The sequence below is a fragment of the Natator depressus genome, chromosome 17 (genome assembly GCF_965152275.1).
Source record: "Natator depressus isolate rNatDep1 chromosome 17, rNatDep2.hap1, whole genome shotgun sequence".
NCBI lineage: Eukaryota > Metazoa > Chordata > Testudines > Cheloniidae > Natator > Natator depressus.
In genome coordinates, this window is record NC_134250.1 from 12,875,400 (window position 1) to 12,894,294 (window position 18,895).

At 41.1% G+C, this 18,895-nt stretch overlaps 1 protein-coding gene and 1 non-coding gene across 4 annotated transcripts in view; both read right to left on the bottom strand.

The window, feature by feature from the left end:
- Positions 1 to 13,676, bottom strand: part of CRCP (CGRP receptor component) — a 43,832-nt gene extending 30,156 nt beyond the window's left edge. For all 3 annotated transcript variants that reach the window (XM_074974621.1, XM_074974622.1, XM_074974620.1), the window contains exons 1-3: positions 13,557 to 13,676; positions 8,691 to 8,727; positions 2,541 to 2,639 (exon numbers count right to left, since the gene is read on the bottom strand). In XM_074974621.1, coding sequence (XP_074830722.1) covers positions 2,541 to 2,639; positions 8,691 to 8,727; positions 13,557 to 13,564 — 144 coding nt within the window. In that variant the 5' untranslated portion in view covers positions 13,565 to 13,676. The remainder of the gene's footprint in view (positions 1 to 2,540; positions 2,640 to 8,690; positions 8,728 to 13,556) is intronic.
- Positions 13,677 to 13,882: 206 nt separating this feature from the next.
- Positions 13,883 to 13,953, bottom strand: TRNAG-GCC (transfer RNA glycine (anticodon GCC)). The gene has a single exon. It is a non-coding gene; the product is annotated as a tRNA-Gly (tRNA).
- Positions 13,954 to 18,895: the final 4,942 nt, after the last annotated feature.

Genomic DNA, 18,895 nt, shown 5'->3' on the forward strand with positions numbered 1-18,895 from the left:
CCCTGCTGAAGCTGGTCCATACAGAGAGACACGGTCTAATGCTGAAAGACAGGAATTCCTGTGTTCTTACCCAACTCTGAGGGTTCCCTCTGTAGTGTTGGACAATCACTTAACCTCCCTGTAACTTCACTTGCCCATCTGTAAAATGGGGATAATAGCTACCCAGATTTGGAAAGTGCACTAAAGTGTATGGATGAAAGGTCCTTTTTTAGTGCTAAGCATTTAAACACATGCAATTCAAAGGGTATTCACCTGTAACACATTTTCTTTATTAATTTGAATGAACTAATCTTAACTGGCAGATCAAATTGGGACCAAGATATTTTTATCATCAGAGATTTAGAATGTTTTGTATATGTATAATTCTAACAATACAGGGGATTTCAAAACCTTGTTTAAAAAGGGATCCAGTTGCTGTTAAAACCGGACTGAAGAAGAACCTTATCATATTCATCCTTGGGACCATGTAAAGTTATTTTCTGCCAAGTGTTCATGAATTCCTTGCTAGTGGTACTCTCGTTCCCAGACCATAAATAGCTAATTTGAGCTCCACAACTGAAACAAAGCCTTCCAGCATCAGGATGTTTTCATCTTTTACAGCTGAAAGCGTACTGTAATCAGCATATTTGGCAGTGCTTTCTCAAAGAGCTCAGAAGTTATTTATGCAGAGCATAATTAAAAAAAACTTTGCAAGGACATTGTAGTAATTTATTCAGATATTCTCAGTGAGACAATTCACTTCCCTGCTTTTACACTAACATAAGCTTGAAAGGATATGTTATGTTTTGTTTCTCTGTTTAAATGAATGAGAATCCAAGATGACATTATAATACATCTTTCAACTTATCTGAGCCTGTCATCCTAACTAAATGGAAGGCTTAGTGAAGAATCCCTGCTTTAGTTTTAAATAACTATATGCAGACTGCAGTTTATAGCTCCCTTTTTAATTTGACAATAACTTATGAGCTTTTGTGGACATTGCTTGAAAAACACCCACTATAAGGAATTGGGATCATAACAGGATTCTAGAGAATTCTTGCATTTTTCTGAAATAAAAAACGTACTAAACATTACTATTATTTACCAATTTCCCCATTAAAATACCATTTTCTATTAGAGGAACACAGTGCTATTTCACTTCTATAGTGATTTCTTTTCAAAACTCTGCTGCTTCTTCCATTAAAAAAAATTAAAAAAGTACAAAAATGTCATATTATGGTCACATCAAAATTCAGCTCCTGTTTATTAAGCTAGATCCAGTGACTACAATACCAGGGGGCACATGCGTGCACAAAACTTATGAGTGTGTATGCATGGTGGACAGAAATAATTCCATTAAGTCAAGTACCTAAAGCAAGTACACCTAGAATTAGTCTCTCTCTTTCTCCTGGCACAGAATAAATGTCTAGATGGGAAAATGCATGGGAAAGCATTGCATACACAGGCAACAATATGATTAAAGAGTTAAACTGTAAATTATGTTTAGATGTAAATATACTCACAGAATGATCTTTTCCCCCATATATTTGCAACACGTGAGAATGAGATAGTAAATCTCAATGTAAAATTAAACTAGATTTTTGTAAACTTCTGTTTTATCAAATCTAAGGCTTATAAATTGCAATTTTGTCCTTTCAGACAAAAAACAAACAAAAAAGAAACCCTGGACGAAATCTTGCTCGTGTGAATAGTTCCCCAGCAGTCAATGGGACTATTCATACAGGCCAGGAAAGCTGGAACTGGCCCAGTATTAACCATGGTGATATTAAAGACAGTTCTCTTCCATGGCCACCAGAGGTCAGACGACAATTTTTAAAATTAATTACATTTGATAAAGCTGCTAATTTAAGATATTCAGAACCATCTCATCCACATTAACCATCAGTAAATAATAGTTTTAAAGATTTTTCCAACAACACATTGAACATTTAATACTGAATTTGCCAGTGATTAAATGTATATGTATAATTTAGTTACACTGTGTAATCCCAGGTAGTAGTTTCTTTTTTAGTTGGAGAATTTAATTTACTTGTTTTTAACAGAGAAATCGATAGACCATGTGTGTTCTAAACCTCAGGTCTGAAACGCCTAGACTCCCTGGAAGTACAGATTCAAATACCGGCAGCATGTGCTGGCAGGCTTAAAAAAATATATTGAATGTAGTTTGCTGTGTTGAGGTCTTTTGAATGACACCTCAAAACCAGAGCCACAGCCTGTCTGCTCTCTAACGTTAAAAATCCTTTGGCAATTTTCATAAGAGCAGGAGTTTGTCCTTGACCAAAATTGCTCCTTTCCTCCATAATGGTGTGCACCAGCTAGCCAGCACTTTCCACCTAGGTGGTTGTATTTCAGTTGTGTTGTTCTTTTGGGGAGGAAAGTTATATTACAAAAGTAAAATCTGTGTTTACTGAAACAATGTTTATCAGTAGGAAAATTCCAAGACTTAATTTTGCATGTGTGATTGTAAATGATGAACAGTGTGATACAGTCCAGCCTCTGACTTGTGCTAATGTGCTAAGGGAATGTATAACTCTACTCACTTCGTACATGATAGTGTTCAGATTCTGCTGGCCAGAGCTCTGTTTGTGTTTTCCACTATCTTTGCGCTGCTGCTTAAGATCGGTAAGTAACTGGAACACCTGGAAAAAAAAAAAAAGTATTTTATTACTAAAATACTTTAAAAGATTTTTTGAACTAGTTTAGCATTTTTTCTACTGCTGTTTTTTAAACATGTGTTATTAAAATATTACCAATCAAATACAAAAGATTGCCCTGACTGGGTGACTGACTGGGTGATTAAAATGGTATTTTTATTTTGGTAACGGAAAAATTATTTGTATACAAGAAATGATGAGACAGCAGATCATTCTAAATTATGGTTATTGGTCTTGAATTATGTTGAACAAAAAGATGTAGAAAGTGTTGGACCAAAGCCAGTAGATATTTGAATGGACTATCAGCACTTGTTGAAGCCTTACCCAAAAGCCCCAATGGAAAAAGTGGTTACCAGAATGAATCAGCCACTTACTTTATTCTGTGCAACTGCTGCCTATGTCCCACACCCTGCAGTTCTTAATTGAAACTCCCACTGAAATCAATGTGAGTGTTGCTGGAATACGGGCTGTAAGATATGGCCCTATCTTATAGTATGTAATGTATGTATACATTAACCTACAATATTAAAAGAAAAATATTCAAAATATTCTGTTTTACAGAAACTCAAGTGTGCTGCGGGTGCAAGAAAAATGCGTGCCCTACAATTGTGTTTCTGTAACAAGCCTACAAAATTAGGGCCTGATGCTGCAAACACGACTACGTGTAGCGGTGCTACTATAAATTCACTTCAGTGGGGCTGCCTGCAGTAAGCACTATGCTTAACAGTAAGCATTTCTGGGATCAGCTTAGCAGTGTGCTCGGATGCCACAGTGATAAGTATGGTATAAAAACCTCAATAGATTTAATTAGTACACAAGTTCCTTAGAAAAAATAAATACAAGCAGCAATATTGTTGAAAAAGGGTTAATAAAGATGTCTCCATGTTTTTGAATACTCAAAACTGTAGGAATGAAATTAACTATTCAATGTTTTATGTAATAAGAATTTTTTAAAATAAATTATGTTTCAGTTTCTAAAATAAAAGTATTGACAAACCTACTACACTGTTGCTACATCTTCTTGCATGACAGTCAGAACTGTAGTAAAATGTAAAGACAACTTCTGTTATTTTTTTTCGGCCCCAATGCAGCAAAGCGCTTAGGCTTCAGTGGTTCACGCGCTTAAGTGCTCCCAGCCAGGCTGTGGGAGGCATTCAGGACAGAATGGTTTTAAATCATCTATTTAAAATTCCTTTTATACACTGTGAAAGTCCACTGATGGTTCTGTGTTCACAAAGACCCCCCCAGAATGCATCCTTATGGGTCATCGCTGATACCAAAAGTCTCCATGCACCGACTCTTCTGGTGCACGTGTTGTCCTGGAATAATGCATTCTGGTGCGTCACTAATGAGCTCAGAAGAGGGAGTAAACTTTAAAAAGAATTCTCTAAACATTTAGTTAAAACAGTATTTCTCTATCTAAGCATTTACTCTGTACTCACTATATTTGAGCTCAGAGTAGCAGATGGTACTATTTTTAAGGTTGTAATAAATCAAAAATAAATACTGCTTACATGCCCCATTTCTGAATTGCCTGTTGTAATTTTTAAACTTACTTTAACAGCAATGACAGGTTTCAGAGTAGCAGCCGTGTTAGTCTGTATTCGCAAAAAGAAAAGGAGTACTTGTGGCACCTTAGAGACTAACAAATTTATTTGAGCATAACAGCAATGCTACTTGCTGCCTTAAATACTGCATCCATAACCACAGATCCATATTAAACTACAACTGCATTGCATGGGAACAACTTGGCTATTTGTGCAATTACTATGAATGCCTTCACCTCATGCCTCACAATATGTCCAAAGCTGATAACAAAATCTAAGTAATGGACACCCTTCTATTTCTGCTTCCTTAATTTTTAACAAGCCCCACTCATGTTCCACTTATAAATCCCGTGGCCTTGTAAAAATTACTGGTTCATAAAACTACAGTGAAATCTGATGAGAAATGTTACCAGTTTACTAATGCTAACTCTGCCATTACAGCAAATGTTGCTATAACAGATCTTCAAACAAAGTGCAGTCTTTATATACTAAATAGAGTATAAATAAATATAACCAAACTGGGACTTGAAAGAGGACATTGATTCCACAAACCTACATACAAATAAGTATCAGGTTAAATGAGGGAAAGTGAATTATAGCTGTATTTACACTTTACTTATTCTAACCAATGCACTACTCTGTTGTAATATTTTCTCTTCTAGAAGGAGATAGGGAAGAAAGCATATTGTGCAAGAGTCCCCCTGCCTTCATCTTCGTCAGCACAGTTCCGTCAACACTAGTTGGCATTTTTCTAACTGTGGTCAGGAGAAACATGACTAGCCCTAATCCTAGGTGAGATATCATTTCCTATAATTTTTCACATCTATAGCACCTGCCACCTGAGGATCTCAACGCACTGTGTACACATTAACTGTAGACCATAACAATACACATACCAATACACTACTGAGACGGGAAAGTGTTGTCTGCAGATTATGAAAATGAGGCACAAACAGGTGAAGCAACTAGCCCAAGGAAATCTTTTAAAGAATCAGGGATAGAACCCAGATCTCTTAACTCTTAGTCCTGTGCTTTATTCAGACATTTTTAGTGCAAAATATTAGCTTGGCACTGATTGAGTTAGACACCCTCGCCAAACTGCAATACAGAGAAAAGAAGGCACAAATAGCAGCCGATGGGAAATAGAATACTAGTTTTAGAGGAATCTGTACACTGAGAGTGCTGAAAAAATGTGCTTAAAATGCCTACAGCTGCAGACACTGCAAATCCCTTCCTGAAAAGAATTAAAAAGCTATATGTGCTGAGACAACTATGCTGAGAAAGGGAAATGGTGAATGAGCAGTCTGATCAGTAATTCCATTTTCCACTTCCTTTCACTTTTTCACTCAGCACATATGGGTATATATGGCAATAGTGGGGACGCACTGACGCTAAGATGATGATGGTGCAGACTGAGGGACAGAAAGTGGATTTAATAAACATAGATATTTAGTGCATATAATTAAGGGTCCGATCATGCAAAGTGATCAGCACCTCACTGCACTGGGCCCTTGTTCTGGGGTGCCAGAAGATTTACACAATGCAAGAATTCTTCTTGTACATGAAAGACAGGATCCATACCCAATTTTACCATAACATCCTTGCATGTTGAAAAGGAATACAGAGAAGTATTGGAAAGGTCTGATTCTGCAAGCAATAATCTTTTCAATACTTCTTGCTTTCCATTCTGAAATGGTAGATTTTTTAAATAGACATTTAATACCACACTTACATCCTCTGACATAAAACCATAGGCTATTTTCTATTTCTTAGACAGTAAGATTCCTTCCAAATATTTAATTAAAGATCTTCTAATGACTGCCAGGTGGCATACTCTGGCCTCGTCAAACACTTCAAGACTTAGCTCAAAGTCAGGGTGAAATGGATATGTAACCCCAAAACTTCAGCAAGGAAATAATCTGAAGGAAGATGTATGGTTTTTAAAGCCGTAAAAAAAAAAAAAAAAAAAAAAAAGCACTGAAATCCTCAAGTTACCTGGTTGAATTTACACCTCATACTAATGTCACATTTCCATCTTACCGTCACCAAAAAGGCATTTTCACTCTGAAGACTGTAAAAGAGGTGACTCAGTAAGGCCTTCTCTTCACTAGGAAAAAACGTGTTTTCTTAGCTAACATGGTAAAAACTTAATGAAGACAAGGCAGTTGTAGTTCTAATGTGTGTTAGCAGGTCAAAGTAAACCCTAGGCTCCCCTCTAGAGTTTACCTGGACCCACTAACACATTTCCAAACAACAAACTATTGGCCATTACTAAGATTTTACCACCTTAAGAAAACACATTTTTTCTGTAGTGTGGACTTACTCCAAGATCTTTTAAAACCAAGCTGTGAGAGACTTACAAAGCGCTTTTTTTCTTAAAGCACTTATTTTAATTTCAGTAGGTACTTGAGAGTTCTGAGCTGCAGGATCATTCAAGTTAAGCATGAAATAGTGACCCTGCTATCAGCAGCCATTTCAGAAAACATCTGGATTTTTTTTTTTTTTTTTGCAAAGATTTCCTCCAGTTCTAATTCTGTTTTTCTCTGCAACATGAAAATGGATTCAGCAGTTGATCACAGAAATGTAGGGCTGGAAGGACCTTGAAAGGTCATCTAGTCCAGCCCCATGCTGAGGCAGGAACAAGTATACCTAAGACCATTCCTGACAGGTATTTGTCTAACCTGTTTTTAAGAACCTTCAATGACAGGGGTTCAAAACGACCCTTGGAAGCCTGTTTCACCACTTAACTATCCTTGTAGTTGAAAGGTTGTTCCCAATATCAAACCTAAATGTCTCTTGCTTCAGACTAAACCCAGTATTACTTGTCCTATTTTCAGTGGACATTAAGAACAATTGATCATCCTCCTCTTTATAGCAACTATATTTGAAGACTATTAGTAGGTTTCCCCTCAGCCTTCTCTTTTCAAGATGAAATATGCCTCCTTTCTTTTTAAACCTTTTGTCATTTTTGTTCTTCTCCTCTTCTCTCCAATTTGTCCACTCTTTCCTAAACTGTGCACCCAGAACGGGACACAGTATTTTAGATGAGGCCTCACCAGGGCTGAGTACTGTGAGACAATTATCTCCCATGTTTTACATACAGGACACGACAGAATAATATTAGCTTTTCCCACCATAAACCCCAGATCGTTTTTAGCAGTACAACTGCCTAGCCAGTTATTCCATTTTGTTGTTGTGCATTTGATTTTTCCCTCCCATGTGTAGTGCTGTCTTTCTTGAATTTCATCTTGCTGAATTCAGACCAATTCTCCAATTTGTCAAGATCCTTTTGAGTTTCAATCCTGTCCTTCTAAGTGCTTGCAATCCCTCCCATCTGTAAATTTTATAAGCATACTCCCATTCCGTTATTCAAGTCATTAATGAAAATATTGACTAGAACTGGACCCAGGACTGACCCCATGCAACCCCACTACATACATCCTCCCAGACTGACAGTAAACCATTATTAAATACTCTTTGAGTATGGTCTTTCAACCAATTATGCACCAACCATATAGTAATTTCATCTAGACCACATTTCCCTAGTTTGCTTACAAGAATGTCATGTGGAACTGTGTCAAAAGCATTACTAAAATCAAGATATATCATGTCTACAGCTCCCTCCCATCTACTAGGTCACTAACTCAGTCAAAGAAGGAAAACAAATCATGCCAGACCAACCTATTCTTGAAAATCCATGTTGGCTACTATTTATTACCTTATTATCCTCTAGGTGCTTACAAATTGATTGTTTAAAAATTTGTTCCAGTATCTTTCCATATATCGATATTATGGTGATTGCTTTATAATTGCCTGGGTCACTTTGTTCCTCGTTCTAAAGATAGGTACTGTGTTTACTCTTCTCCAGACATCTGTGACCTCACCTGTCCGCCAGAATTCCCAAAGATAATCGTTAACAGTTCTGAGTTTGTTTCAGCTAGCTCCTTAAGTACCCTAGGGTGAATTTCATCAGGCCCTGCTGACTTGAATACATCTAACTTATCTAAACATTCTTTAACCTGTTCTTTCACAGTTCAGGCTTGTGCACCTTTCCCCTTGCTGTTAATATTAATTGTGTGAAGTATCTGGTCACTATTAACCTCAGTAGCAAAGAATGAAGTATAATAGGCATTAAACACCTCAGCTTTCTTGATGTCATGCATTCTTAACTCTCCTTCCCCACCAAGTAGTGGACCCACGCTTTCCTTCATCTTCAGATTCGGGATCAAACCTTGCTGTCATTCACCATGCAAACAGTACAAACAGCAGCATTTCTAGGTCCCCTTTAAAGCCAGGAATAGCCCCCATTTTACCAAACTTATAAAAACAAAAAATTCAACACTTGAAAAATCAAAAGTCATATACAAATCTCCCTGATATCCTGTTTAAAACTCCCTGGAGACATTATTTGTATTTGGACCGGGACATGCTCTCACTGACATCAAAAGGATAAGTTGTCAGTTTAAAATCATGGTACAAATAAACTTACCTCAAAGTTACTCAGCAATGCAGCATTTGCGTCTTTCCTGAAAAAGAGAAAATTATGTGTGTCTCAAACAAAACTGTCAGAAATCTATTCTCTATTCTTTGCTGATGTGTTTATACTAAAAAAGGGGACACTTTGTTAATTGCAGAGTTTTTTTTTTTGTTTTTTTTTTATAAAATCTTCAGGATCAAAATTCTGTTAAATCCTCTATCATTTCTGGCTATTGCTGCCTTTAGAAGTTACTTATTTTTGCACACTTCAAATGCAGCCATTACACAAACTAACTGTGTAAGAATATTTGGCTACAACTCAGCACACAAAGCATCATGAAGTGTTTAACTTGCACACCCCCACTGAATGGCTTATCATCCTAATTAAGAACCTGCCCCATTACTCCCGGATTAGACAAAACTCCCTGAAGTTTTGTCTGAGTGAAGAGTGATAAGCAGAACCATTACAGAAGACCATTATAAAAAAGAAAAATATATACAATACAGAATACAAATGAAAGAATAAAATAATATTCATTGCACTTCATCTTTATTTTGTTCTTTTAATGTTTATTTGACAAGTTCTACACTAGCAGACTGAAGTTTAGAGCTTCCCATCACTTAACACCAACCAAATGCTTCCCTATTAAGTGAAATGTATAATAATTCTGTCCCAATTAGCCAAGAATCATTGACATTCACTATGCTAAACAGGTTTGCTCTGAGTTAAGCATGCCCTAACTAAGTAGAGAATACTGTAATTTATTTTTTTAAATAAATGTTATGTAGAAAAACTAGTCAAGAGCACCATACTTCATCAGAACAATATATTCTGCTGAGCAGACAGACAGTAGTAACAACAACAGAAAGTTACCATACAAAACAAACAAACAAACAAACAAAAAAAAGGCTTTTCTCGGACGTCTGTGTTGCACCATATAAAAAAGGCAGAATGTATTGTCAAGCAGTCAACTATTTGAATAGAACTGTCACATTCATCACATTCAAACAAGCTAAATGCCTTCCACAAACTTCCACAGGTTCTACTATTGTTTTTAAATGAAAGGGACTCCTAAACTGACTCAAGAGAAACTTCAGTAAGTAAGCTCACACACATCAGTTTTCATTCATGTTTTACAAACCATATCACTTTTGTTTATTTGGTAAATGCAGTTCTTTAGAATCTTTGCATTCAGTCAGTCTCCACAGAAATCCCTGTGGATGAGGACATTCTTTATTGTAAATAATAATAATAATGCCATGGAAGAATCACATATAAAGTCATCCAATTAAAAAAGTGAGATGATTATGTGCAGTAAACACAAGGTTTACAGGATGTGAGTCTGTGGAGAATAAGTTTTTTAAACTACATTTAAGTCAAAGGATTGGTTTGTTTTAAAAACTGCATATCTCTACAGTTCAGGGGCTTTTACTTTTTTCGTGTGCCAAACCTAAACCCATACAGACCTTGGATCGTCTCAACATTTTTTATTTTGCCAGGCTAGTCGGATTTTAAATTGAACAATAGAAACATTATTGCTAGTGTGCTTATTCAAGCTGAGTTATATCTTTATGAAAAACTGGCACCGTTTATAAAGTACAGATTTCAGTTTTCACGTCAGTCCCAGCCCTCTTATGGGTACTAAAAAACAACCAAAAGATTTAAAGAAAAGAATGTACATAAAATACCAGAACTTATTTTACATCAGTTCAATGTGTAGTTTCATATCAGATGTCTAAACATATAGCAATCCGCTGTAATGAGACTCAGAGATTAATGGAAAAGGAAAACTGACTTGATTTTAACACCAACTCTGTAATGTATTAGAGTCCCTTAGAGAGATATAAATGGCTTTAATTGCTGTCCTAAGTGAAATATTACTGAAAGATGTTTCTTGATATAGTACTATTTATTTTACTGTATGGGAGCCCTTCTTTTAAAAAAAATATTATCGGCACCTTCTGCTTCTAACACTGAAAAATACACTCCATTTCTAAACCAAAACATTTTGTGAACTTTTTTGGGGGGTGGGGGTGGGTAAACAGATTTTCACTTTGAACCTCTAGAGCTCTGTGACAATTTTATTTGAAGATTTTCCTCTTCTGAGGACTGCTTGACGAACAAGATGGGGGTGTTTGTCCACTAGGCCCCAACAGGGCTGAGAGTACTACCTGGGGTGCACTACACAATATTCCCACCACATTCAATGGGGCTCAGCACTGGGCAAAGGTCCACTCCCACGGAGCTCACTGCAGGATCAGGATCCTAGGCCCCAAATCCTGCAACCACTTACACACATACCTAACTTTACTATCATGAGCAGTCCCATTGAAATCAGTGGGGCCACGCTCGGTTGTAGAGTTAAGCATGTGCATAAGCGTTTGTTTGCAGGATCAGACCTTCAGTTATGATAGGCCCTACTCATCAAAGGAATGAGTAGGAATTTTTCAATGGGCCAGATCCTGTCCCAAGTTGAATTGCCCTTATGTCCTGATGCTGCTAACTGCTTCATGCATACACAGAGGTCCTTCCAAGCACAGTAGCTTGCAGGGCAGGGGCCTTACTCTAAAAGTTGCTACTTGGTTTAAGGCTGACAGAATACAATCCTATATTTGTAATAAAAACAATACCCCTCTTCAGTATCCACTTCTGAATTTCAATAAGTAGCTTTAATTATAATAATGGAGAGACAGCGTCTCAGATGGTATAGAACACCATTAGCTCCACTGATGTCAGCGAAGAAGCTATGCTGACATACATCAGCTGAGGTTCTAGTACCTAACACCCATATTTATCAGAAATTAGTGCTGTACGTACGTAGATAATAGCACAAGTCAACATTTATGAAACTTGCTTTCTATAAATAATAGTTTATTATCTCTAGAATTCATTTTTAAAATTCAAAATAGATTACATGAAAAATTAGATTGTGTGTCTCAGAGAGTTTAACTTTTTGGTAGTGTGTACTACTGTCGATTTAGATATACATAGGTTTGTGTTTTATAACATGCACAGCACCCAGCTATACAACAAATTGCTGAAGTTCCTAGCACTACTGCCGTGAACCAGCACTCTTCTGCTGTAGTAACTTCCTGGTTTGTTTGTTTTGATGTTTAATTTTGTTTGATTGATTGTCTTAATCGCTTTCAAGGTTTGTAGGCTAGGCAAGAATTTGACTTGCCTCTTGTGTTTTGAATTGTAGGTGCATGCATATTATGTTTCCACCCTCTCTGTGCCAGTCTGCTCCATTCTTGCAAGTAGGCATAAAGGTCCCCAAGGATCCCGAAAAGCAGGCTTTGGATTTTACTTTATGGCAAGAACAGAGAAAGAAGATGGGGAGAATGTTATGTCCATGCACATCTGACCAGAGAGGATGGTTTTATTAGAGGGTTAAAACTGTTCCCACAGTGTTTTACTCAAATAACTTCAGCAATATTTTTCAAGCAAACAAAAATGCAGTTTCTCATTGGAAAGCTCTTAACAAACTGTCCAAGAGTACTGGCCTGATCTGGAGTATCAATACCTAAATAATTACAGTTTTTAACATATTCCAAGTATTTAGCCTCCCTGCCTCCCCAATGTTCCTCTTAAATTAACAGAGGGAGAAAGTGAAGTAATGATTAGATTTGGGGTGCAACAAAGCACTGCGCTACCCTTCATGTATTTCATGGGTCCGCATAGTACTTTGCAGAATTGAGGTGGGATGCACGACATGGCTGCATCAGTACAGGATGATACTACATAGCACCAATGAGGTGAGAAGACACAATTATTCTGATGTGGTACCATGATGGGAAGCACTAGATGTCGAGGTGCAGCGTTGGGAGAGTACAGACCCCTGCGACTTTAGGACACAACACTGTCAAAGTGAAAACAGCACCACCTTCTTCAACCCTGACGTTGGCCACGGAAGCAGCTGGCAAATGGGTGAAGGGGAACCCTCACTCCCCCAGGTTTAAGGGGCAATTTCACCTCACCTCAGCAGCCCTGTGGGGTCAGGATCCCACCTCCTACACAAGATTCTCAGTCAGCCCCAACTGAAAGGGAAGCCCCCTGAAAACACCTCACATACCATGCCCAGCTCCCCCTTCAGGCAGATCCCAGCCAACAGGGGGGTCCCCATAACCTCTAAAGTCCACATCCCACTCCTGTAGCCAGACCCCCCCCCAGACAGGGGCTCCCCTCTCCCAGCTCCCACCCGTAGCCAGACCCCCCCCCAGAGAGATTCCCCTCCCCAGTTCCTCCTGGAGCCAGCCCCCCCCCCAAGAGAGGCTCCCCTCCCGCTCGCAGCCAGCCCCCCCCCCAAGAGGCGCTCCCCTCCCCCAGCACTCCCCGAGACCAGAGCCCCCCCCCAAGAGGGGCTCCCCTCCCGCTCGCAGCCAGACTCCCCCCAAGAGGGGCTTCCCTCCCGCTCGCAGCCAGACCCCCCCCTCAAGAGGCGCTCCCCTCCCCCAGCACTCCCCGAGGCCAGAGCCCCCCCAGGAGCTCCCCTCCCGCTCACAGCCAGACCCCCCCCAGGGGCTCCCCTCCCCCAGCACTCCCCGAGACCAGAGGCCCCCCCCAAGAGAGGCTCCCCTCCCGCTCGCAGCCAGACCCCCCCAAGAGGGGCTCCCCTCCCCCAGCACTCCCCGAGGCCAGACCCCCCCCAAGAGGAGCTCCCGCTCGCAGCCAAACACCCCCCCCCGAAGGGCTCCTCTCCCCCAGCACTCCCCGAGGCCAGACCCCCCAGAGGGGCTCCCCCGTCGCAGCCAGACCGCCCCCCCCCCCAGGGGACGCCCCTTTCGGTGGGTACTCGGCCGGCGCGGGGGTGGGGGGGTCCCTCAGCCGCGCCCACGCGGCGCCCCGGGAGCGGCCTACGCGCGCGCCGAGGCTCCTTACACCTCCATCTCGTGCACCCGCCGCCTCGCCGCCTGCCCGCTGGCGGAGCTGCACGCCGAGGCCGCCCCCGACCCTGGAGCTCTTGTCCCGGCAGAGCCGCGCGCGGGGGCCGCCCGGCCTCTGGGCGGAGCTGCCGCACGCCCGGGCCTCCTGGCGGAGCTCGGTGCTGGGGGCGCCTGACTCAGGGCGCGCAGCCCTGGGGCCCTTCTGTGGTTGTGGGCCTCGGGGGGGGGGGGGGGCACATCCCCATTGCCTGGGCGACCCGCCGAGGCAAAAGTATCGAGGCAAAGTTATTCTGCGGGGAACGGGGGCCAAAAAGCGAGACTTGCATTGGCCGGGAATCGAACCCGGGCCTCCCGCGTGGCAGGCGAGAATTCTACCACTGAACCACCAATGCAGGTGATGGTAATATTTTTTACTAGCAGCTACTTAATTTAAAAGAGATTAAATGAGTATTTTTTTTTTGTATTTCTTTTCCACATATCCTGAACAAGAGAGTCCAATCTATAGAAGCCTTGCATAAATGCCCTGAAAATGTACTTGTCTGCCCTTTATCCTGACACAAGTTTTGGGGGGAGGTGGGCAGGGGAGGGAAGAATATTCCACTTGCCTATTAAAAAATTAATTAGTCACTGTGGACAGAGAACTCGGTACATATAGAAGCCTTGCAAAAATGTCCTGGAATTTCATTAGCTCTGGTTCCAAAACTCTTTACCAGGATAATAATGGGGGGGGAACATATCTCACTTGTCCATCAAAAAATTATTGACTATGTGCAAGGAAATTTTGCTAGTTCTGCAACAAATATATAAAATCTGTTCCTATTCCCACCTACCGCCCAATTCTATGTGTATTTCATCATCCAGGTCATAAACACTCTCAATCCCCTTTTCTCCCCTCCCTCCTCTTGCACTACTTTGTATATATATTTTATTATATTTTGTACACTCTGCTGAGTAGATACAGTTGAAAATCCCATTGGCTAGGGCAGGCAAAATTCTGCCTTGACCACTGGCTGTGAGGCAGGAGTAGATGAATACAAGAAACAGTTTCTTCTGTTATTGATCTGCCATTCAGGAATCTATGTAGAAACAGTACAGCAGTGATTCCTCTCATAACAGGCACAAAGTGCTTGTTTCTGGGGGCTGCATAGTGAATTCACAGTCTTGCACTGACTCAAACTCATAAGTAAGGATAAGATTTAGTCATGGGCATTTTTAGTAGAAGTTATGGACAGGTCAGGGGCAATAAACAAAAATTCACGGCCCTGTGAGCTGGCCATGACTTGTACTATAAACCCCTGACTAAATTTTTGGTGTTTTGCGGAGCTCCGGGGGCTCAGCTGCTGCTCTGGAGGGGGTCCTCTGGGGCACCCGCTGGTGCACGGGGGGGCCTCTGGGGCACCCACTGGTGCGCCTGCCAGGGGGCAGGGGTAGCACACCAGGCGATGGCCCTGCCAGCCCAGGACCATGGCAGCCACCGCTGCTGGCGCTGGGCATCCTGGGACCCCCGCTGCGGCTGGCAGCAGGCGGCCCGGGACCACCACGGCTGGCGGGGGGTGCACCAGGACCACCACCGCCACTGCTGGTGGTGGGCAGCCTCGCCAGCTTGGGACCGATGCGCTGCTGGTGGGGGCAGCCCAGGACCGCCACTCTTGCTTGGGTGGGGGGGAAATCAGTGCAGCTGACCCTGGGGCTGCCCGAGCTACTGCAGCGGCCCTATGGTCAGTCGTACCTGCCAGCTGTAGAAGTCATGGAAGTCCCGAAAAGTCATAATAATACTAAACAGGCAAAGAGATGCCTTGTAACTTCTTTGTTGGTTGGAGCAAGTCTCCGGATTTCTGCCTGCGATCCTAAGTGCTCATCTGTTCCCAGTTTGATGAAGGGGACGAAGAATGTCATGTTTCTTTTGGGAATACAGTGCTTCCAGATTGTATTCATTTCTCAAAGTTTTTTCGACTGATCTGTTCACCCCTGCCCTCCACCTTTCCTATACAATTAGATTTGGGATTCAACATCTTCAACATATTAATTTTTCCAATTTATCTCTCTCCCCAGAATTCCATTTTATTCCTAATCATCTGCATTTTCAGTTTCCCATGACTTCCCTCCAAGGCTTTGCTGATGGACCCTTTAGGAACTACACCCTACCCCAGCTTCTTTTCATTTCAGTTGCTGAATCTAGGAGCTCATGCATTACCAAAATTACCACTATGGGTCTTGCAAACAACTTTTCAGGAGAGGCGACAAAAGCAGTGATTAGCTCAGCGTTTCCAAATGCTACACTTTAGATTGGACTAGGAGTATGAGATACACAGAATAGAACATCCATAGAGAACACAGATGCGGGGTTTTCGAAATGTGTTCAGTGTGTCAACATTCTAAGCATAGGATTTTGATTGTTACTGCTAAGCCTCGGTGAGAGGGGGGCCTTGGTATTAACTATTGAAAGCAGGGGGCCTTGTAACTGCTATTGAAAGCAGATCTGCAGTGTTTGTATTCTTTGTTATGAAAGATGTTTGGCGTAGTCAGCATTTTGCTGATCACCCTATAGTGTCTTTTTGGCATTCAAAATTAAGCAATTTTTTTTTTTAACAAAAATGTCAACTCTGCTCCACACCACTGCAGCTGACAAGTGCATTTGACTAGCAGTTTCAGTCCATATCGCAGATGTACCCTTTTTTTTTTTTTAAAGCAAAGTCACTGTTCAAAAAGAACCTTTTGAAGAAGCTGAAAGGTAGCACTTTTCTTCACCTCTGCTCTGCATTGTGAGTCAATGAGCTTCTACAGTTAGGCCTATTATTATTGTAGCATGTTTCTGGAAACCACTCAAAACACTGAAAGAAGTTGAACACCACTAGAAAAACACTCCTCAGCCAAAAAAATACAGTTAAGAAATAGTAAGTTTGTGACCTTAATTTACAAAAGCAAGCACAGTTAAGGTTCAAATGTCTAGTACCTAGGGGCAGTGAAATGAAATTAAACACATCCATGCTGCTGAATGTGCAAAATGCCCTTTCAGAGCTGCCCGAGTACATCAGTTTGGAAAAGGGTATAGCAGGAAACATCAGTAAAGGGGTGATGCTCCACTCTCTCTCCCCAGTGTGGGACACATAGTGCTATGCTCTGGCACTGCCATTCCATCAGGGCCAAAGAAGTACCTTGCATTTAATTAAATAATTAAGTACCTTGTATTTAATTTTTTTTTAAATGCTTCTGTGTCACTTAAGCAAGTAAAAGACTGAAAGAATAAAACAGAAAGAGAAAGAAAATAAAAAACAATGAAAAAAATAACTGAGCTCTGAGTGTCTGGTCAAGCCCTATTTTGCAGTCCTATTTCGCCACTGCCTGCTGCAGAGCTCTAACTTCCTTGCTCAGAAGCACTCCGTAGAAGTCCTTGCTCATTGCCTGGCCCAATCCCTGAAACTTCTCTTTTGACCTCCAGTTTCATTTCTGTTTTCTGCAGTTTCCTTGTTTCTCATCACTATGAAAAGGACCGTTTTTGAGCTGTTCCATCCAGAAGAGTAGGACAGAGGATTAATCACCTCCTAGAGACAGGCAGGTATATGAATGTAATAAACCAGAAAAAACATCACTCCCACAGGCACCTGGACACCAGTGATGGATGTCATGTAAATGCCTGTGAAGATGAGATAAATAAGAAAAATATTGTTTGATAACATCCACCAAAGGCACTTTACTTGCAAAACTAGATCACCTGGGTTTTGTGCTGAGACATGTAAGAGAAAAAAGAACATAAAATAAATTCAGTTAGAATGCAGATGGTGGATAATACTCAAGTGATTTACAATTTGGCCTCAGTCCTGATCCATCTGAAGTCAATGGAGTTTTGGTATTAACTTAAGTGGGAGCAGGTCCAGTCACTTGATAACTCATGGAAAATATATAGTATTAAGTCAATGGATAACCAGTACCTGGTTGCCATATATGGGGGGTGATCACCAGTCCACCTTTCACTTTGGGAAAGTCCTTTCCCACATCACCTTCCTGCAGGGAGACACTATCCTTGCAAAAAGAAAAGGAGGACTTGTGGCACCTTAGAGACTAACAAATTTATTTGAGCACAAGCTTTCTTGAGCTACAGCTCACTTCATCGGATGCATCGGACTATCCTTGCAAGGGTTGTATACATTCTACATAGCCGGTGTCGGGGCAGTGCAACACGTGTGGGCACACAAAAGGTGCCTTCTTTACATGACTCATCTTGTCATAAGGAAACTGTACTGGCTGTTTTGCCAACACAACAGCTGCCCCCCACCCCCAGGCCCAAAATAAGGAAAACAACTCCCCAAAGTGAGGGGAGGAGGAGAGGAAAGGAGAGGGGGAAAGAAGGGAACTGGAAAAGGGGAGTAATAGTGGGATAGAAACAAGAGGGGATGAATGGAAGGAGAGGCCAGACAACAGGAAAGGACCAATAAAGGAAAGAGAGAGATCCTAAATGTGCATAGAGGAAATGGAAAGAAGAAAGAACAGAATAACAAGGAAATAGATGAGAAAAAAAATAATCTGAATAATCTGCTGAGGATCTGATGGCTAATTTCCCTAAGGATTAATTTGCGCCATTTCTAGAGTCTCTCCAAAGTCTTGACCCTGCAGATTGAGATAAATATTGCATTGTAATGTAACTAACAAACAATGCAAATCATAAAAAAAGTCTCAAGTAAAAGATTAAAAGAATGAAACAGAAAGCAAAAGAAACGGAATAAAAAAAAAAGAGAACACATTTGACTGTCTGGAGAGGGAAGGAGAAGAAAGCACCCCCCTTGGCTGCTGCATTATTTAATATTTAAAGCCAAGTAATAGATTGGGGGGGGGGAGGGTGATTTCCTTGGCTTCCCCCTGCTCTGAAATGAGTGACTGAAGTCCTCAACCTCAGTTTTGAAAATGCAGATCGCAAAGCAAAATTTACAAGTTGGCATCCAGGATCCCATTGCATATTTATAAAGGTCCATGCCAGCAGCAGCACTGATATTTCAGGTTGCACAGTTTAGCATCCAAGGACCGTTCAGTTGTGCCTCAGCTCTCCTAAAAAAGTCAAAAAGCTAAAAAGAGCCACTCATTCAGAATAATTCCAGGTAATCAGCAAGACTTGGAACCTTGTAACTATTCCTGCGATATCCGCAGCAAATGGGATTAATGGAATTGTAAACACAGAGATGGAAAAGACCTATTAAATCCCATATCAATCCCACCATCCTTGTTAGACCAATAGACAGACCAGACAGTTCCGGATTGATCCCTACCCATAACAGGTATAGAATTGAATGCAGTTTGCAGGGGTATGTCTCCAGCTTGTGCAATTTTTTTTAAATGCAGAAG